Raw genomic sequence first — 23,206 nt, forward strand, 5'->3', positions numbered from 1 at the left:
ATTTGTCAGTGGAATATGACTTTGTTTATAGACATTTTATTATCCTATATTTTATGTAGGGTTTGTTACTGTATATTTATGGCTTAGAGTTGTTTTAGAGACATGTTTGCATAAAAGACACTTAAAACCTAATGAATGGAAACACAAAAGTTGAATGTATAACCAATTATAAATTATACAGAGATGTTTACAGCAACGATTCAGATAGCTCAGGCTGCTGATGAGAAAGACTTTCCTGAAATATCTATTAGCTCACTGTTTAATTTTTGTTAAAACATTTCATGTTCAGTGGGAGGAAGGTCGTGACAGGACTTGAAGAGGGCGGCTGCAAGTGGATTTTTATTGCTAATTACGTTAATAATAATTTCCTTTTGGTACTTTACTGAATGGTGCAAATATGATTAATAAGGTTATTGGAAACTCTGTGTCTGGGGCAGAGTGGGAAGGGATGTTATAAACAGGGCAGAAAATAAGAGAAAGTTGCTCATACTGTAGCCCTGTCAAAGCTCAACCGACGATCGCTGAGATTCCGGTTTATCAGTTCGCTGCTTTTTGAACCGTGAAGTTCTTTTCCATCGTGGGCTGTGCCTGTGCAGGAGTCCATCACATCTCTGTCATGCTGAAACTGTTATGTCAGTTGCACCCACATTACAAAGGCACAGTGTAATCATTTGCGCCTTCCCCAGTACTACATAGAGAATCTGTGGGCTACGTAGAAAGAATTTAATAATGGATCTGAGAAAGGGTCAAATAAAGAGGTACATGTAAAAGAATGGTCACATAAATTCTACATGAAAAGGAGATGAATCATGGACCGAGCAAGTAGTTTGGAGAAAAGTGGGGGAGGGAGAGAGAGAAATGGAGAGAAAGATCTAATATAGATGTGAGGGAATGGTATAAATACTCCAGGGCTGGAGGATAATGGAGTGTCATTTGGAGACAGAGAGGCAAATGGAATAGGGTACATGCATTTCTTCACTGCTAGAGAGAGAGCGGGTGGAGAGAGAGAATAATGAGGCTCATACTGTTTAATGGCACTAAGAGGTAAAATATCTCTGGATAAGATCTGTGTTCACTGTACAAGCCTTTTGCTGGACAACATGCTCTGTCCCAGTCTAGACCCTGTTCCTGCTGCAGTCTGATCTAGAGGAATTTGCTTGAGCTTGTAAGTCAGGGGAAAAAACACCTCCAGGGTTCAACAGTAAGGGTTCGGTGTGAGAGAGATTTCAAACATATTGGTGGAACGGTGCATTTTACTACATCTTGTGTTCATTGGTCATGTGTATGCCCTGAAAACATAAATATTTTACATTCTGTGATTTATTGTACGTTGTAGTTGTGGTCAGAATTTTATTTCATTTTTTTAAGATTAATACTATAATTCAGCAAGGGTGCATTAAATTGATCAAAAGTGACAGTAAATACATATATGTTACAAAAGATTTGTATTTCGAATAAATGCTGTTCCTTTGAACTTTCTGTTCATCAAAAAATCCTGAAGAAAAATAATGTAGCATGGTTTCCACAAAAATATTAATACAATGTTTTCAACATGTATAATAAGACATGTTTCTTGAGCATCGAATCAGCAAATTAGAATGATTTCTGAAGGATCATGTGACACTGAAGACTGGAGTAACAGCTGCTAAAAAATCATGACGTCATAGCTTTCTGAAATACTGTTGTGGCGAGGGGGACATGGTTCATCGAGGGGAGAGAGAGAGACAGTAGATGAGCGGTGCGTAAGTAGGTCAAGTGCAAAATGACAAAACACAACGTAAAGTCTAGGCCTGGTCCTCTCTCGTCCTTCACTTTCGTCGCTCCTTCTTTTATGCGTCCGAAGCTCCTCCGTGAGAGATACGAGACCAGTGCAGCGTGCAGGAGGCGCTCATCAGTAATCACGCCATAGGCTTCGTGCCGTCCTCCTACGGCCCACGGCCTCGTCCTGCTTGCCACAACTGTACATAGATTTGATTGTGAAAATGATGTGTGATAGACTTGGAAGCATTGTATGAATTACAGTTATTATTGGAAAGTAAAAACATTTTTTGTTGTCTAATCAATATTATAAATTATGAAACAAAACCTTTTCCCTGATGCATCAATTATGCTGCTTAAATTAAAATGTATCATTTTTGTAGTAGGGCTAGTAACACAAGACTGATTGGACAAGCAGAAAAATAGTTGAGTTCAGATCAAATTGTTAAGTGGAAATATGTTGAATATGCCACAATATACATAGAAATCATAAAGCACAGAGTTTAGACTGTAACTAGTGCAATAAAAATATGGAACAGGCTTAATTTTGGGGGCAGTTTTCACATTTATTTATACTGGGATAGTTGTTTAGTGTTGACAGGAATATTGGGCTGAGAAAGGGTGAATGGGATCAGGACATGAAACTGGTTTCCCATGAACCACCAGCTCCTGTATGTGTCCCGAGCTCTAAGCACCACAGCTCTGACAAGCTCAGCAATTTATGACGTCTAAAGACAGGAGTCAATCTAGAGACCATTTCATATATAGATAGTGAAATCTTTTATTTTTCAAACTATTGATTTACACTTAAGAATTTTGTCTGATGTATTAACCTTCATGCCATTAATGATTTGTTTTTTAACATCTCCTTACATCTACAGTAAGTTGTCCACCTTTATCATATATGCACGTAGTGTACTGGACCTGGTCCAGTAAGATGGTTTATTGACATAAATGGAAAAAAATATTTAATCAGTTTACTTTTTGAAATGTGGGTGTAGTGCACTTCTCATTCTTTTACATGTTTTATGTTTACATGCATCCGATTTAACGGTATATGAGAATGACGTTGCATTATGTTTTGCTTTCTTGTGGACTGGTACAAACACAGATCCCATAATGCACTGATGTACACACACAATCCCTCTGATACACACACACACACAAACCCATAACCGCTTTCATTTCATCTCCTTGCTGCAAACTTATGACGTCAGGTTGCCAGGCAACTGTCTGAGCAAACAGAATCCCTCTCTGCGCAGAGGGGAGGCCCCATCCTGTTGATCAGCACGTGGCTCCAGCAGCCCATTAACACACACACACACACACACACACACACACACACACACACACACACACACACACACACACACACACACACACACACACACACACACACACACACACACACACACACACTTTTGCACAATACAGCCATTAACTTTGTCTCTCGATCCTTCCTTTAATGTACACATTTCCTTACCCGGTCAATTAGTGAATTCTGCCCTTGACAGTAATAACTTATGGATGTATAGCTTACATTGTTAGGAGGAGAAAAATACTATGAGTGATGAGGGAAACCCACACAGGAAGAAACGTTTTTCTAACCGTAATGAGGAATGGAGCAAAGTGAAAGGCAGTTTGCATGGTGGGAGGATCAAAAATATTTTCCTTCTTCTGGTGATACTAGAATGAAATCCTTTACCACAAACCTTTTATCTTAATAGATGACGGTTATGTGTTTATAGTCTCTGTCTTCTCTTGTTTCTTTTGTTATTTTTTCACCTTGACTCTACCTCACATTTTCCACCTTTTAGCACTCAGCACGGCACGTCTCTTTTCATAAGGATGGAGCAGGTGGATTTGATTCTTACAGCGTTCTAGCAGCAGGAAATTATGGCACCTTGATAAAACAAAATTTTCAGCCTGTCTGTTTGAGACACCACAGTAACATGATCTCATTCTTTAAACAAGACCCTATGGTGCTTTAGTCTTCTTTAGATAAATAGCAATTTTTTAACCGTGAAATCAACATCTGAAGTATGATTTCAGTGGTCATGAAAATTGGCCCATACTTACTTTTAGGACTGATAATTGCCATAGACCTCGCAATTCTATATTACAACAATATTTAGCTCATTTTGTTCATACGATATATATTGCGATTTTTTGTAAGTATTTTGGAATTTTATACAATTTGGCTTTTGATTTCCAGACTGTTGATGTCTGTTTAAGTCTTAAAATATTCTTTTTTTTTTTTACTTTTTTTATAAAAGTACTCTTTAAAATAATTGTAAAAACTAATAATAATTCAACTAAATAGCTTCAAAATTACAAATAACAAAGAAACACATTATCAACAATAAGACAAAGACAAACAAAGAGTTCTCAAAGTTGAACTTCTTTTAACTTGACACAGCATCACTGGTTGTTGTTTTAGAACATTAAGTCACATTAAACATTCTTCCCAGTAAAATGTCTGGGAATTCCCATTTTAAAATGTCTTTAAAGGTAATGTGGATGATCACTACTGAATGAACATAACAGTGTAGCAAGACGGTTACTATTTTATTGTACTGTATCAATCATTTTATAAACATTTTAAGAGCATTTAAAAATAAATGTTTCATGGTAACAATTAAAAATCTCAAGAATCACGATTTGTTGCAGAATTGATTTTTCCTCAGCTCTCTGTGTAGCAGAAATCGGAGCCTCTTCCCCTGAGCAGGATGTTTTAAATTCACTATGAACTCTCTCTCGAGCTTTGTGAAATATAATATAAGTTTGGTTATTTTGATCCTGACTTGCAGATTGTGAATAACCTTTGCTAAACTGTGAATTAAAATGTGAAATAGGACTTATTTTAAGGGTAGGCAGAAATACAAGCCTGTCACTAGAGCACTTGGACTCAAACCAACCCTTTTTGTTGGCTGCGATTTTCTATGTTGTGCTAATTTGGCACATATTTATAAAGTGGCTCAGTACAGTTATGACAAGTTTTTATATTATTTATCCTAGACCATGTTATTGATATCATCTTTGGCAAGCTGAAAGGAGAGTTTAATTTTGGGAATCAGATATATTGTGTGTAATCCAGAGTTAATACTTTTGGGCCTTGTCCCATAGGAATAGTTCAGTTCTATTTTTGGTCTCTATGTGAAATGTTCCACAAGGGAAAAGCAAATTCACTTTGAAGTCATAGATGGTAACAGAATTTACGTCCTTGATTATGGACCAGTAAATCATTTTGAAGTAAAATTAATTATGGGGGAAAATGTACTGTCTCATATGAATTCTCGTATTAATGGATATGTAAGTTTCTTATGCTTAAGGTACACAGTCATGTCAGGGTTTGGATGAGTTATTACTGACTTATTTGTCTTTCTATTATTTCCATAATACCAGACAGGCTTGCATGATTGGATTGATCATTTAATTATAGAGATAATCATCGATAATCAAACTTAATTTGAAGCAATGTTTCAATTACAGTTTTTTACGATTGCTATGACAGATTTTTCTATACTTTTAACAATTTTCCAAAACTCTTAACACAGTTAGCACTACATCCGTCTGTGTAAGCTATACTATTAACACATTTCTTGTTTCTTTAACACAAAATGCATGCAATTAACACAAATTTAAAATGCTTAAACTTCTTTTACACACAAGCTCAAACAAGAAAAAAACAATGGATTTTTACTGCCAAATTTACCAATGCTTTAACACTGTATGCCAGAACAGATAACACCATGTTCTAAACCTAACCTTACAGGCTAAAGTCAAGGTAAACAGCTGTTTATATTGTGAATTGAAACACAAATATATCCCCTGTATTTTATTCTATTCTTACTGAGAAACAGCTGATTGAATTATGCAAATAATTAGAAGATGACTCTTTTTTTTTTCTTCTTGTGCTTTTTCTGTTCGTATATTTTGTATTTTCACATTATTCCATTGCTAGTGAGAAACAGCTGATTGAAGTTATGCAAATATGGGACAATGTGGCATTCCACCATTCCCGTCTAGTCACAGCCTGGTTTGACGCCCATCAGAGGATGATGTCCATTTTCCTTGCCCCTTACTTCCCTTTCCTCATCCCCATTGAGGAGTTTTCTCAGCCTGGAGATGAAAGGTTTTTGACCATAGTCCACAGGACCAAATGTCCCTCCTGTATACAAAAGATGCTGCATACCAAGACATCACAGTTGAACACTGCCAGGGGTGGATAAGGCATGTTACTGTAAACGATTCTTCCCAAGATGCCTTGCCAGGGAAGATATCAGGTGTGATGTGGATGAGAACATGTGGACAAATGCAGAAGACCGGGCAGATTAGAAGATGGCCTTTTCTGTTTGTATATTTTGTATTTTCACATACAGTAATACTGTAAATGGCAGCTATATTGCATATTTTTGTTATCTTGCAGAAATGTCCTGTCGCAAATAAAGCCGTTACTGCAGCAATTCTGTGTCTGTCTTCTTTTTTTTCATAAACCATACATTCTATAAAGCTACTCTAAGAAGGGTCATTTATTTTGTTGTATTGAATTTCTGCTGCAAAAAACAACAACAACAAAATGCATGCATTTACATTACAAACAAAACAAAAATGTAGAGAGACTTCAAAAAAATAAATAAACTGCAGTGCAAAACACAATCTATGATCAATACAATATACTGTCTGTTGTATAAGGGCAGACCTGACACATAAAATAATGCAGTTTCTGTAATTTCAGCTGATGATAGTGTTTTTTTTGTCATTGTGTTATGATTGACTAAATGTTCCTGTTGGAAGAGAACATGTGTTAGTGTTTTGAATAATTATTTGATTTTGAAACATGTTTGCAGTGTTTTGTTAGACATAGTGTATTGTGTTAGTGTATTATTGTATTTTGAAAATTAGTTTTGGAGTTTAGTTTACAATGTGTGATTTTGAGCATGAAATTAACCGTTTTGCCAATTGTGTGTTTTAGGTGTGTTGGTGCGTTAAGAGTTTAGGAAACTTGTTAAATGTATTGAAAAAACTGTCATAGCGATTGTAAAAAACTGTATTGTATTTTGAAAATTAGTTTTGGAGTTTAGTTTACAATGTGTGATTTTGAGCATGAAATTAACCGTTTTGCCAATTGTGTGTTTTAGGTGTGTTGGTGCGTTAAGAGTTTAGGAAACTTGTTAAATGTATTGAAAAAACTGTCATAGCGATTGTAAAAAACTGTAGTATCCTGTTTCCTTAGTTCTGAGGATGTGTTTTTATGCAGGAGTGGCATGTAACTTTATGCATTATTATTTTTAAATTCAAGAAACCGAACACATAAAAAACATAAATGTAGTATTCTTTGTCCGAGACCGGACAGAAGTTAAAACAGCTCAGTAATGCATTTTAGTCTAGGTCTAGGCTAAGCCTGGTCTGTGAAACCGGGGGTCAGGGCTTAAATACAGGGGGAGTAATTAGTATGAAACATAACGGGTGTGATAGAACTAATTAAAAGCCAGGGAAACTAAATAACTTAGACACCAAAACTGAACCTAAACGTTACAATCGTCTGTCTGGCCATGCACTGTTCTCAAGAATGTTCAATCTGTCAATGTGGAGAGTTTAGTTGGGTTGGATGATTCATTTTGAGACTTCAGAATAACAGGAAAGATTCCACACAGTGATAATCTCTGCTTTTCTGTGTGTTTCAGTACAGTTATATCAGCACCTACGCCAAAATCTTCATCTTTATTTATCTACAACTGATTGCCATATTTTCGTTCTCAATCATTCACTTATTGTTTATCAGTTTTTGCTTCCTTTAATAATATAATGATTTCATTTATTAATTTGTAATCACACAGCAAATCAGCCTCGATTGTCTCTTTTGACAGTGTCATAAGTGTTTCCCTTTTTTGCATGACAATGCTGTTAAAATCATCCAGTTAAGATAGCAAAATAAACTAAAAGAAATGTAAAAACACTTCCAATATATTTTGCTGTTGATGTCAAAGACTGTGCATACTATGCACCGATTATGATTTTTCAAGGCAGATTCCGATTTATTACAAGCAAATTGTCCCAATTTTTTCTTCTTTTTTTAAGCAAATGTATTTGTTTATTTCCTCTATACCAGGCAAACTAGCCTTTAACATAAAATATCTGTAGCCATTTGAAATGAGAGGGAACCACTGCATTTTAATCACGATCCAAACAAAGATACTACACACATGTAGTATGAGCAGTTGTTTTTGATTTGAATTAGATTGTTTAATTTCAAGATTTAAAGCAAAAACAGAATCGTCTGACTTTATATTTGTGAAATTATGCAACATAAGACACTTGCACAAAACAAAAACAGCAGATGGACTAAATGAAAATGCAAATTCACTCTGTGACAGTAGGTGGCGCTTATGGAACAGCAGAGGTTTCTTTTGGTACCGCTGTACACAAAGCAGCACTGCGCTTATAAACACTACTTTATACAGAGGTAAGAGGAAAACAAAATGTCATTGAAACTTTTCTGAAGACAGTCAGTTCCCAACCCCCACCCCCAATTCAATATTTAAATATTTCTTCCTATATTTCGAGAATCGCGAACAGTGAGCTTGCTGTGCCTGGTACAGTATTTTCTCAGCAGGTGCATCTGTGTTCACTTCTTTGCATCCGTCTTCTGTGTGTCTTGTCTCTGGCCTGTGTTAATGTCCTGTTAATATTTCCACACAAATTACATTTTGGGAAATGGTTGCAATGCAGTTTGCATGCAAGTCCGCAATAGAGATCGGCCAAAATAAAACTTAAAAACCGGTCAACTGACCATAAATCAGAACCAGAAGATTTTTTTCTCCAAACACATGATCCGCAAGCGGCCGGTTCCCATTTATGGTCGGTCAACCGTTGCTTCTCTATTGCAAACTCTATAACGGTATCGTGGTACAGATTCTTCAGGGTGCATGACATCTTGAAACACCTAATATTAATTCATTTTATTGTTTGACCATTGATATTTTATTTTTTTACCTTGGCTTTATATTACTTTTTTTTACACTTTGTGTAGGCTATTTTATACTTGTCTTCGTCCTCCCTCATGCTTAAACTCTTTTCTCTGTACAACAAACATCACACATCGCTCTGTGCTTTTTAAACCAGTGGGAATGAACTTATTCCCTGGCATGCTGTAACTCATGGCAGCCCTATCAACTCCATTGATTTTTGTCTTTTTACTCTGTCTCTTCCTCTTCTCATCATGGCAGTTTCTCATGCGTCGGCTCCTCTCACAGATTTTATGTCCGTTTCTTCCCTCCCTGTGAATGTGCTGGTAAAGTGCTGTTGATTTCTCGTTCTGCTTAAACTCTTCAGGAGTGTCAGAACAGGGAGAGAGACAAAGCTAGAAAGAAATAGAGACAGAACGAGATTATTCAGCAGACAGAGAGCGAGGGACATTGATTGGTGTGGCATGCTGAGCACGGAAGCAGGCCAAGCCCATGTGAGTCATTTGCTGAGTGGCCCTTTGAACTCAGAGCTATATGGAGGAGCAATGCTATGTTGTTTTAACTGGGTGTACTGGAGCGAAGACAATGTCCAACTGAAGGCAAAGACAGCATATTGCATGAGTTCTACACCTTGTCAAAAACAAAAGGAGATACATCATTATTTTCAAGTAAAATTGTATTGCTCAGAAGTTGCTTTTTCTTATCCCAGGAGGCTTACTGTTGTTCTCCATTGAGTTTCAAGTCTAAATCTTGTCTTATATGTTTGTTGTAAAATCTCTTGAATGGAAAAAAGTGAGAGAATTATTGCAGATGCTATCTTTCAGATTTCGTCTGAAACTGAAAGCAGGGGTCTTCAAGATTGGACTAGCTCAAATTTAGCTAAAAGTTGAAAATCTACTGAGTAAACTTAAAATATGATGTGTATTTCAGTAAATGAATATTATATATACAAAAATCTCTAAGTGCCATCTGAAATTTTCTTCTAGAATGATCATTTTTATGAAGCTTGTATATTTAAGTTCAGTAATTTCACTTCAATGGCAATGAAAATTACCTATGAATTGCCATTTAAGTGAAATGACTGAACTTAAATAAACGAGCTTGATACAAATGATCATTCTAGAAGAAAATTTCAGAGGTTTTTGCATCTGAACTCTTCATATATATATATTAGTGCTATATATATTAATCGCATTTAATCACATCCAAAATAAAAGTTTGTGTTTACAAAATACATATATAATGGAGTATATATATATATATACAGGGTGTGTATATATATATATATATATATATATATATAGGGCTGGCGATTTAACGTTCATTTAAAAATGATGCATTAAAATAATTGAACGCATTTAACACACCCGCCTTGCACCTGAACTAAGTGGGTCATTGTGTATATATATATATATATAAACTAATATAGCTTCAAAACATAAAAATATAGTAGCCTAAAAAGCATTTTGAGGTAGGCCTACATTTAACCACTTACACAGAGACGCACACAGCCGTATGCGCGAGCGCTCTTTACAAAGCGCACATCAGCATTTGAAATTGAAAGCAACCTTATGTCATTGAGTTTCTTATTTTTAAAATATAAGCCCACAGCATTCCAAACGACATAAATGATGCCTTCGTTGAACATTTGTAAGGAAAATACCGGTTAGAGTGGAGAAAAAGGTTTACTGTTTGTACTGTTAGTATCTAGTGATGAGAGCTGAGAGCTGAGGAAGTGTGGATGAGACCAAAGAGGATAGGCAGGAGGGTGAGGGTGAGCGTAAGGAAAAACGCCAAAAGGTGATCCGTGGACCCGTGTGTTGTGTCCTGAGCCAGGTTGAGGTTAAGAGTGAGGAGGAAGTGATCTGAGGTGTGCATTTATTTTACATGCTTTTATTTTACATTTACACACCCTTGTGTCGATTCAAACCTGTATGACTTTCTTTTGTGGAACATGAAAGAATATATTTTGAACTGAAGAATGTTGGTAACCAAACTGTTTTGGTCTATAAGTATATCTAAATACCAATACAGATGCAGCTTCTGAAATAGCCTAAAAGTTTGTGTAATAAATTCTATGTTGAATTAAATGAAATATTGAAAAAAATTTCAGCGTTGTGAAACCCATATAGGCTATATATTAATATATTTACATGTGATATGATATTAAACATATGGTATTATTGGCCAGAATGAAAATGATGAAGTGGATGAAGACCGCTCTAGAGGAGACACATGTGAGATTTCTGGAGAAGCAGGACTTAAGCAAAAGTCTTCATGTTCTCTCCATTTACTCTCTTGGAGAAACAATTGAGATGTTACAGGCACACAGGCTCTGTTGTCATTGGGCTGTTTGCTAGAATCAGAGACCTTGTAATAAATGTATAATAAATAATGCTTGACATGAGTCGATAACCTTAAGTCAGCTTAGAGACGTTACTAAATCTGTTTTTCTCTCTGTCTTACTCTATAGATAACTCCAGTTGACAGGTCATCAGTTGCTCATCCGTGTGCACCCGTCATCTCACCACAGCAGAGCTGCTCCGACCGGTGGCACGGCACGCACCTCACCTTCACACTGCCCTCGTCCTTGCGCCCTCCCTTGTTACGCCAATCCTCATCAGGGACGCCAATTCACCATCTGCTCGTAAAGGAAAGCAATATGAACTTGCCAGATCATACCATCTCTTTCTCATACCTCACCTGAGGACAATCAGCTTGGTTCCTCCAGCTCGCCGCGAGCGCTCTGATCAACGAGATGGGAGACTGGGTGTGTCTTAGCCCAGCCGAATTCTCCCAGCTGCAGCAGTACAGTGAGTGTGAGTATCTGAGCACAAGAAGCCTCTCCTCTGACCTCTGGCGGGTTGATTGGAATTGATTTTGGGGCTGCTAGGTGGATAAGAATGGATGGGATATTTTATCGGTCCATTTAGTTGGTTCTTGGCCATGTTTTTCGATAACTGTACCACTTAGCTCCATTGTTTAAGCTGATGCTTTGCTCAATATATTATTTTGGAAGATGCTTACACATTCTGAGGCTGACCCACTTGACTTTTAGGAAGCAATGCTGGGAATGTAGGCTGTATTGACGTAACACATCAATGTGCTGCCAGTGCTCTCTGCGTCGGTATTGATTAACAACGTTTAATGCAGTTATTGATGCAGACCACTTTATAAGCTAAACAAGCCTATGAAATTTTAAAGTGATGGTCTTGCTTATCAGTTCACAATTTTTTTTATTTTGCAAGGGATCTGTGATATGACGGTATTGAGGGAGTATTGAGTGGTTATATTGATTTGATGTGGGAAAAAAGTGAAATTGGATGCTAAAGCAGGATCAGATATTAATTCAGCATGTTTCTATTATTATAAGGGCTTTCGGTAAGTCTGACTCATCTTTTATCATAGGACTGGCTGTGCCAGCACATAAGCATGTGTAATGAGGAGGACTATGCTTCATCTGGTCAATAAGGACCGGCCCGTTTGTCCTTATCGCTAACTACTCCATTCAACCTAAGAGGAAGCTTTACTTGCATTAGCGTTGATGATATTTTGAATGTTTTCTTTACAAAGTTTATTGTGCATATTGTGTAATTGGCAGATATCAAAACAGGTGGTTGACTTCAGGCTAGATCTCAAGTGCCAAGAACAACATTAGAGTGCGAATGCAAGAATGCAAACATATTTTATTATACAAGTATATATACATTTTGCTGGCAAGTTGGCTAATTGTGATTAGCAGTTCACCATTCAAGATTGAGGATGGAACAGCCACGCTGGTGTACATAGTAGGACAATGGATTGTGGGTAGCAGGAGTCAAAACCATTAGCTGCACTGCTGCCAGAAACAGTGTTGTTGGTTTGATGCTGGCAGCGTAGAGATCAGTGCGAAAGTGTATTTCAGAAAGTCTTCTCTTTAAAAGGCAGTCTGATATAGTATGTCATATTCTTACACATTCTGACGGTCTTTATTATTTTCCAAAAGCATGAACATTTATTCTGCTTTTAAAAAATATAAATATACACAGGTGTACTGTATATTATATCTGTTGTATTACAACTCTCAGCTCTGAATACTGTACATTTTTAGGCGTTTTTATGGACTTTATTCAAGCTCAATAATTATTTTATTTATTGTTATGTTTTTATGTTTATTAAAATACAAAATATAAAAACTAATAGATACTTTACTAATATAATACACAAAAAATAAAAATAAAAATGTACAGGAAGAATGGCAAAATAACATTAATCTTTTTCTGCATGGTCTAGGGGCACTTTATTAAGTTATAATACAGGAGATTTTAAGAGTTTATCGTAGGTCCATCAGACGCTCCCATATCTCCAAGAAGGTTTGAATATCACAAGTTTATTTCTTGACAATTAGAGCCTTCCTCAGTTACATTTTTAAGCAGAATTATGTACACCACAGTCGACTATTACCTCAGCCGAAATGTTTTTTGTTTTCTAGTAAATATGCATTTTTACATTTTCTCAATTATAAAAAAATAATTTAGACAATGTTTATGAAATAATATTCATAAGACAGCAAACTTTACATACTAAACCTCTAAAGCCACTGTTGTTGTGTGATTATCTGCACGGCCTGGGTAATATGAATTTCAAAGAGACCTTTGTGCCATTTTAAGAGCTTACATGTAGAATTACCATGACATTTCCAAAAGGAGCATCGATCTATGCTTTGTGAGGTTAATTGGCTTGTTGGAAGCTGGTAATAAATCTAAAATACTCATAAAGTCAGGAAATTCACATTTCTTTTGTTTGGGGCCTGGTAACAGATTTGATTAAAACCCCTTGAGGAACAGTGGAGACTGAATAATCAGTCAGAAGTGCTCTCAGCCTGGACTCTGCCATCATACCACTTTTAAGGTATAATGTCTTTAAAAATAGCACATGCATTATGTGGAGTATATTTTGGGATACTGGACACATTTCCATTAAGAATTCAGTTGGTGTGAGATGAAGCATTAATCTTTACACTTTACATCTCACAGATGAATTGCCGGGCCTGTCTGGCTGTAGCACTGATTTTAGCATTACTGTAAGGTAAAGATGTAATGGTATGAAAATTTCATATCACGATTGCAGTGACCTAAATTATCACTGTTATCAGTATTATCACTTTATTGTTAAAATATGATGGAAATGTTCAAAAAGTACTTAAACACACTGAAATCAGTTATATATCGAAAACCAACAAACAGATAAAATTAACAGTCCTATGCAATTTTTGTTTGCATGAACATTAAAATAATAACACTAATGCTGCGTTCACACCGGACGCGAATAGCGCGTCAAATTCGCGTCTACCGCGTCTAGTTTGACGCTTGACCACTTTGTGTTAATTCGCGTGTCTAACGCGCGTAAAAACAAAAGTTTGAAGCGAAATTTACACGCGTCAGAGGTGAAAGTTTTGGCGGCCATCTTTTTTAGATGTTTATCGAGCATTAGCATTAGCATTAATCGAGAGAGTCACCGCTCGTATATGCTCTGGAGAGCAGAAACAGCTGCGTAGGGGACATCGTCGCTGTACTCGGGTCCACCAGACCCTCCGGAGGGTTTCAGGAGTTTCACAATTTGCTCCAGGAGCTAGGTTTGATGGACCTAACGGTGAGGACGCTGACGAGGACAGCGTAGGCCGTATAAGGCCTCGGCCTCGAGTGGTCTATGCCTGTCGAGCCCGCGCTCTACAGCCCGGCGCGAGGTTCACCCTCGCCCCCACCCACCTAAACATTTATTTTTGTTTTGATAATAAATGGAGCCAGCCTCCAAAAGTGAAACCTGTCCTGTGATTTTTAACAAAGTTTTTATACACTAAATTGTGTTTGTTGTCTTTACATTAGAATAATAATGTTTCATATAATCTAGAATAGATATGGAATAAATAGCATTCAAAACAAAATGAGTATCTCTCATATATTGAAATCGTGTTTTTATGTGAAAGATTTGCTTTGCACACCAAGCATTTTAGTCATATTACAAAATAATTTATTGAGGCCAAACATAAAATAACATTATAAACTGTCACTTCACCACGTGACAGCAGCAAGCAGGCTCCTGATTGGTTAACGCGGCGCGAATTGACGCAGAAGTTCAGATTTTTCAACTCGGGCGGCAGACGCGAATTCGCGTCAAACACGAGAATGCACAAAAAGCACTACATAAAACATTCGCGCGTAACGCGCTTAACGCGCCAGACGCTCAATTTGCGCCATTCGCGCGAACTTGACGCGCGAATGAGGCGTATTCGCGTCTACCGCGCCGCGCTCTACGCCTCATTCGCGCCGCAGGAATTTTTTACGCGCGGAACGCGTCTTTGCATTGACTTAACATTGAAATCACTCGCGCCTGATGCGCAATTCGCGTCCGGTGTGAACGCACCATTAGAACGACAGTCAGATTTTGAATAGCTTAACAAAATATTTGGCTTGGGTGACTTAAAAAGTAACATGCACAAAATGTTTAAATTTAAGTTTTGACAAAAAAAAAGTTATAAAATGATAAACCTCACATTTTAGCCTTTAAAGGGTAACTAAACCCTAAACCAACTTTTTTTTTGTTAATGATCTGTAAGAATGGGGCTTTATTAGTGCTATTCATTGATTCGAGTAACTTTTTTGACATTTGGGTATAAAGTGTTTTAATTCTACAATATATGGTGTAAAAACGTCTGAGTGCTGCCCTCTTCAGGTTGAACGGTGGCTACTGCAGTTGAATTTTCCTATTGGATGTTTGCGGTACTACGTGACGTAAGCGGTACTACATGACGTTAGCAGGTTCCAGGTCACCTCGCCCTTGGTACAAGCTAGCGTAGATTTATCATAGAAAGTAAAATAAATGGACAGAGCGACCCCATAGACTTCAACGGAGAAAAGTGAAGCAAATTAGAAGCACTCACTTCCTGATGGCTGAGTGTACTGCGCAGACTCAAACTGAGCTTGATGACGTAGATGTGACGTGAGCAACCTGTCTGACAGTTGTAAGTCTTCTAGTAGCTGTGCCAAGAGAAATCTGAATCATTCCCTTCCGAATCTTGCAGAGACGGAGAGCATGAGTAGGAGCTGTCCATGAGCTAGGAGTAGAAGCAACTTTATGACCCTCTATGGGCTTCTCCCATCGGACTTTATGCCTCCACGTCCCCCCGATTGACTGCGAGCTTCTCCTCCTGTCTATACGGTAATTTCCAGAGAGTCGCGTGATTATGACGCAATCGTTAGCCTATTTTTACAAAAACTGCTTCTACAGGGCCATAACGTAAGATACAAGGTAATGGAGCCTTTTATACATTGCCGTGTTTCTTTAGAAATAAACAATGGACAAATGAATGGGAGTCAATGGAATGCTAACAGCAGGTGATGGCTTGATAGCCAATGGCGGCCCCCGGGGATGGTACGCGTTCTGGGTGCTGGATTACCCCCCTGAGATGTATCTGTATTTAGTACAGTGGTCAGGAGGGTACGTAGGTGTAGTGTTGCTGGTTGCAACAGCACTGCTGGACTGCATAGCTTTCCAGCAGACTTGGAAAGTAGGCGCCAGTGGTTGCATGCACTTGGCCTGGAAGACCGTGAGTTCCCGCCTAGAGCTCAAGTGTGCAACCTGCTGCTGCATTTTACGCGGGATTGCTTCTCCAACGCAATAGAGGTGGAAATGGGCTTCTCCACACAGCTCACGCTGAAAAGCGACGCAGTGCCAAACGCTACTCCTCCTGCATGGACTCGACTCCACCACCGCAGCGGCGTCTTGATGTGAGTGGCCATATATATTTTAATCACAATTTATGGTTAGGCTAAAGTTAATCCTCTGGGGTCGACAAACGCGCCGGTGCATTTTGCTGGATTTTTTCACATAGCGGCAAAATATGAATATGCCTACAGAGAGCGCTATTGAGATCAACTCGATAAAACTCATCAGATACATGTACTTTACGTCGTCTTGCGACCCTGCGAGTCACTCTCCATTTTAGAGTCTGACAGCAGGTCTCAGGGGCATTTAATATTTTTATATTTAAAAATTGCGCCTTTAAAACTATTCATCACCTGTGACCCGTCGCAGCACCTTGATGTTACAAGGTAAACAATACTTTTTCACCATTGACGCGAGGAAAAGTAACGTTAACGCAAGTTATAGGGGAGCGCGGGGCACAACGTAACACGGGGCTAGTTGTAACACGCTTGTTTTAAATACTTCCGCACAAGCTTGGATGACGAAACTTTGTGTATTTACTAGTTGCCATATCAACACTATATAGAAAAAAAAAATCCGCCAATTTTTTTTTTTTTTGGGAAGATATCCATAGACATTTATGAAACCATAGCAAAAGTAAATTTCTTACTTAAGTTAATTTTTCATCTCTATTTTTTGTGTTTATTTAAAATAAGACACATCTGATATTATTTTAATCTCCAAGATGTTATTTAACAGTTGAGATAGTTATTTAATGCTTCGCTAACTAGCAGAAGACACTAGCAGAGTTTAAATCCCAGGCGGGGGCATGTTGTAACACTGCGTTACAATGTGCCCCTATTAGAAATATGCTATTATATTCTATACTTTTATTAATTTTATTGAGAAAACGTGAGAAAAAGGTGAATAAAGACTGAGAGTCAATGTTCAGAAATTACTAATTATTTATTTGTTTTGAACTATGTTGTATAGCTGTGTTTTCATGTGTTCGTAGTCAAAACTCAAAAATGAGTTTATATTTAATTATTAAAAATTGCGATTATTTTATATGAAAAAGTTTTTTAATTGTATTTAATTTAGAAAATATTTTAGTTTTTGTATATTTTTTTTTATTAGATCAGATAACATTTTAAGCTGTCATATGTTGTTATGTTACAATGTGCCCCACACATGTTACAATGTACCCCACCTATGGGGCATGTTGTCACATTTCACTTCCATTCTTTCGGGGTATATCAAGAAAAAAGTATATACTGTATTAATAAAACAAAAACACATAATTGTACTAGACATGTGGGAAATTAATGTGGGAAAAAATAAATACTCTGAACCATAAGTAGATTTACACAAACTGAGAAAGTCAAAAAGCGTTACTTTGTGCCCCGCTCTCCCCTACTAGAGGTCGTTCTGGCGTTAAACACAACCTATGGTTAGACAAGCAACTATAAAACTTCGAATTTACACAAATAGGCTGAATTACCTGTCGAGAGAAGAAAGCAGGCAACTTCGGCGTCCGTTTTAAAATCTTTGCTCCTCGTGAGCTTTTTCCATCTGGGAAACGTTACTCCAATATTGACTTTGGTCTTGCTGATTTGCCTGTCGCGTTGACGTTTTTAATTCTCTCTTTCGCTTCCTTGGCGACTCTGCTACATGTCCTCGAAAATAGGCGTGATCCTCCAACTTCAGCAATCTTTCAAATCTACCGGCAGTCGCGAGTAATCTCCCCCTCGCATTCGTCACGGTGTCACTGAGTGTAAAACGCGAAAGGCGAAGCTTGAATTTCCAGGTATGTCCCTCTTTGGCGAATGTATTTTCAAGATGGAGGAGTATGGCAAGCCGTTTTAACATTTAATCATTTAAACCGACTAGTCTCTATTTTCATGCTACTAGTACTTATTTTTTAGATACTAGTATCTATTCCATTAAGTACTAGTACTTATTCATTAGATACTAGTGCTTATTCTTTAGGTACTAGTGCCTATTCTTTAGATACTAGTGCTTATTCTTTAGGTACTAGTACTTATTCAATAGATACTAGTACTTATTCATTAGATACTAGTACTTATTCATTAGATACTAGTACGTATTCATTAGATACTAGTACCTATTAAATAGATACTAGTACTTATTCATTAGATACTAGTACCTATTAAATAGATACTAGTACTTATTCATTAGATACTAGTACTTATTCCAACAGTGACTAGTAACTATTATTTTGTTACTAGTAACAAATAAAACATTTTGCCATTGACTTCTATGGGGATCTGTCATTCAGATATCAACTATTCAGTTCTGACTAGTATGTATTCCAATTGTGACTAGTACATATAGATTAGATACTAGTTGTTATTTATTAGGTACTAGTACTTATTTTTTAGATACTAGTACCTATTACTAGATACTAGTATGTATTCAATAAATACTAGTACTAAATCATTAGATACTAGTACCTATTAAATAGATACTAGTACTTATTCATTAGATACTAGTACTTATTCAATAGATATAGTACTAATTCATTAGATACTAGTACCTATTAATTAGATACTAGTACTTATAAATTAGCTACTAGTACTTATTCAATAGATACTAGTAACTATTTATTAGATACTAGTATTTATTCCAAATGTTACTAGTAAGATTTTTTATTTTACTAGTAAGATTTTTAATTGAACTATCCAGTGGCCGTTCTGACTAGTCATAACATAAGACGAGTAAAAAAGCAGTTGTGACTAGTAAAATAAAAAATCTTACTAGTAACATTCTGAATAAATACTAGTATCTAATAAATAGGTACTAGTATCTAATGAATAAGTACTAGTATCTAATGAATAAGTACTAGTATCTTTTGAATAAGTACTAGTATCTAATGAATAAGTACTAGTATCTATTTAATAGGTACTAGTATCTATTTAATAGGTACTAGTATCTAATGACTTAGTACTAGTGTTTATTGAATACATACTAGTATCTAGTAATAGTTACTAGTATCTAAAAAATAAGTACTAGTACCTAATAAATAACTACTAGTATCTAATATATATGTACTAGTCACAATTGGAATACATACTAGTCAGAACTGAATAGTTGATATCTGAATGACAGATCCCCATAGAAGTCAATGGCAAAAAAAAATATTTGTTACTAGTAACAAAATAATAGTTACTAGTCACTATTGGAATAAGTACTAGTATCTAATGAATAAGTACTAGTATCTATTTAATAGGTACTAGTATCTAATGAATAAGTACTTGTATCTAATAATAAGTACTAGTAACTAATGAATAAGTACTAGTAACTAATGAATAAGTACTAGTATCTAATAAATAAGAACTAGTATCTAATGAATAAGTACTAGTATCTAAAGAATAAGTACTAGTATCTATTTAATAGGTACTAGTATCTAATGAATAAGTACTAGTATCTAATGAATAAGTACTAGTATCTATTGCATAAGTACTAGTACCTAAAGAATAAGCACTAGTATCTAAAGAATAGGCACTAGTACCTAAAGAATAAGCACTAGTATCTAATGAATAAGTACTAGTACTTAATGGAATAGATACTAGTATCTAAAAAATAAGTACTAGTAGCATGAAAATAGAGACTAGTCGGTTTAAATGATTAAATGTTAAAACGGCTTGCCGTAGGAGCGACTCGATCGTATGTATAATAAATGGCAGATTTTACGCTTACGAGAATACTTTATTAGTTGGTGGAAGTAATTACACATGAATGAGCACATATACTTTTGATAGAACAAAGTGTTGTTTTTTTGCTAAGAATCAACTTAAAAAGTTACACAGTGTAACTGAGCTTTAATTAATATTGCCTGGTACTTAAATATATAATTAACGTTACGCTGTAACATTAACACCTACAAATAAAGTGTAACCGTAAATTTCATTCTCTGCCAGTTATTGGTGTTTACTGAATAGCAGAAATAGAGCCATTTCCCCGATAACCGCTGTACAAAAAGAAGTGCTGCACTTATAAAGTAATGCACTTAGGCATTAAGACCTATTTACACCAAGAACGATATAATAACAATAACTATATTAGCGATATCACTGTTTATTATAAACATGCGCTGCAGTTGTCTCATCTGCTGCTCAGGGATTTCATGGTTTATCGTCAAACCAGTTACTGTTTCATTCCTAATTATGAGTGAATTAATTATGAAACTCTGTTTACTGGTTCTGTCATACAACGCAGGCTGTCCTCAAGAGGAGACAGTGTGTATGTTCTTGCCACTGAGCAATGTGGTGGCTCAGCTAGGTACTAAGGACTTTATTGTTTTGATTCAGTGGTGTTAATAATCAGTGGAATACATTTGTCATCTCTGCAAAATGAGCTGCTAATTGAAACTCCAGTCACAGCAATAAGATCCCCCACTATTAAAACACCCAGACACACAGATCTGTTAGTAAGAGGATGTGTTCGCTGCCCACAGAAGCCCCAAGCTGTTTGGAGTTTGGTGTCAGTCTTTAAGTCAGTGATGAGTCTTGTACGTTTAACAGTGTCAGAGTCCGCTTGTCTCAGTCCAAAGACCAGAGATTTATATGAGCCCTGTGTGTTTGACCTCTGACATCACACTTCATGTTCTGAATTATGATCTGAAACTATAACAGCTCGTAAACCTCTGATTGATAATAAAAGTGTGATGTCAATCTTTCCGACCACAGAAATCACCAGACTGCTTTGTTCTGAGTTGCACATCTTGAGGGAAGACTCATTTTGCTCAGATTAAGTAGTGGGTGCAGTTTTGTTTTCAGTCATGAGGGTCTGTCACATTCCCTGCTGCCCCCAAACTGTTTTCCCCATAACCACTGAGTCTCTATATACTGACTCATCTCAAACTACTGCTTATGATTTGAATATTTGAATTTATTTTTTATCCGTTTAAACAGATAGTTCACCCAAAATGATAGTAATGTCATTATGTACTCACCATCATGTTTCTCCAAACCGGTATGTTATTTATTCCATGGAACATGGAAGTAGAAATCTTTAATCTCTTTTCTGTACAGTAACAATTTATATAGTCAACCTCCCCAAAAAATATTAGTAGTCTGTATTTCAAGTTGTCATATCATAATCTTTTTTAGGTGAACTGTCGCTGTAAGCCACATCAAATGGTGTCTTTTCCTTTCCCTAATGGTGGTTTATTGTTTTTTCCATACTATTATAATATGTTTTATTATTGTTAATTTTAATATTTTCAGTTAGTATTAATAATTTTATGTTTTTTTTCTATTTTTATTCGTTTTTTTCATATTCTATGTAGTTTTCATTTATTTTTATTTCAGTTTTAGAATTTTTTTTTTACTTTACTGTTGTTACAGGCTCATTTCCCCTGTCCTAATGCTAATACGCTTTGGTGACATTTTCTGCTCAGCTATTTTCTCTGCTTAAGCCTATTTTGTCAGATTGTAGCATACATCTAATGTTCCCAATATTAGATACCAAATGCAAGAATGTAAGGCCCTTCTTCAAAATATTATGGATGTAGTTTAAGTTCCAAGTACATTTCTGTTGGGTGGATATAGCTTTGAGTTGTGACTAATGAAATATGAATTTTGATGTTTTGATGAAACACACAAGGTTGCATTTTTCACAAATGTTTTTCTGCTTGTAATGCTGCTAAACTGCAAGAGAATTTGCTTATGAAAGGACCTCATGTAAAGGATGTACTATAGGACAACAGCCTATTGGGAGCTAAATCATTTAGCAGACAGTAACCGAGTTACAGCTTGCCAGGAAAGCATGCTTTGTTGATTTGTTTCACTGATGATGCTAATGATATAGTTCTAATCAAGTTCATCAAAGTGAATATTCATAGATAAATGGATTAATGAATATTTTTTGAGTGGAAGACAGCACACAAAGTGTCAGCTTTTAAAGCTGCAGTCCTTAGCTTTTTTGGGTTAAAAATTATCCAAAAGAATTTTTTGAGCAAGTACATAACCAGCTCGATTCAAAACTATCTTAGCTCGATTCAAAACGGTAAGCTGGTAATAATGTTTTTAATTCCAGTGGTACTGGTGGATTTCCGCTGGAAATTCGAGCTTGTCTTTGCGTCATTATGTCACATCTGTACACATAAAGGAGTCTCGGCTAGTTAGGCTATGAGTGTGAGGATGTTGGAGGTGGAGATTTATAGCCTTTTCTCACAGCACTTGATATAATTAAACATCAATTTGATGGCGGATCCAGAAAGGTTCAAACGACAATCACCAGTGACAACTGGAGATTCACCCGTTGTAAAACGCAAAAGACTTAGACTTCGGACTAGGGCTGCAACTAACGATTATTTTGATAATCGATTAATCAGACGATTATTTTTACGATTAATCGGTTTATGTACTTATATTTTAGTTTTGCCCATTTTTTCCCAAGTAAATTATTAACAAAGGGTCTTTATCATTCAACATAGACTTTTTAGAGATTTTAACCATTTTGCATTGTCATATCCTCATCAAAAACACACCTGGAGTTGTGTTTTATTATGTGTTAGTAATCCTTTGTCTAACTCTTCTGCAATCAAAACACTGACCCATACGTACTGTAGCAAATTTCACAAGGAGATTTCAAATGTTTTCACCATGGCAGTCCTTTGGGCTCCTAAAGTAGTTTAACATCCCGAACAAAGCTTATTAAGGAATCTTGCAGAATATATTTTCACGAAGAATACGAATAAAACAGAATACAGTTGCAGTTAATTGCATTTTATTTTATTTTTTTCCTGTAAACACACAGCTTATACCTGGGAA

The 23,206-nt window shown here is 36.3% G+C and overlaps 1 protein-coding gene across 3 annotated transcripts in view; it reads left to right on the top strand.

The window, feature by feature from the left end:
• Positions 1 to 23,206, top strand: part of dgkg (diacylglycerol kinase, gamma) — a 121,635-nt gene that overhangs the window by 5,710 nt on the left and 92,719 nt on the right. For all 3 annotated transcript variants that reach the window (XR_014207435.1, XM_082175587.1, XM_082175588.1), the window contains exon 2: positions 11,200 to 11,545. Coding sequence is in view for 2 of the 3 variants with exons in the window: in XM_082175587.1 (XP_082031713.1) it covers positions 11,485 to 11,545 (61 nt within the window). In the remaining variant the exon portion in view is untranslated. The remainder of the gene's footprint in view (positions 1 to 11,199; positions 11,546 to 23,206) is intronic.

The sequence above is a fragment of the Leuciscus leuciscus genome (genome assembly GCF_965113295.1).
Source record: "Leuciscus leuciscus genome assembly, chromosome: 7".
In the NCBI taxonomy this organism is placed as follows: Eukaryota; Metazoa; Chordata; class Actinopteri; order Cypriniformes; family Leuciscidae; genus Leuciscus; species Leuciscus leuciscus.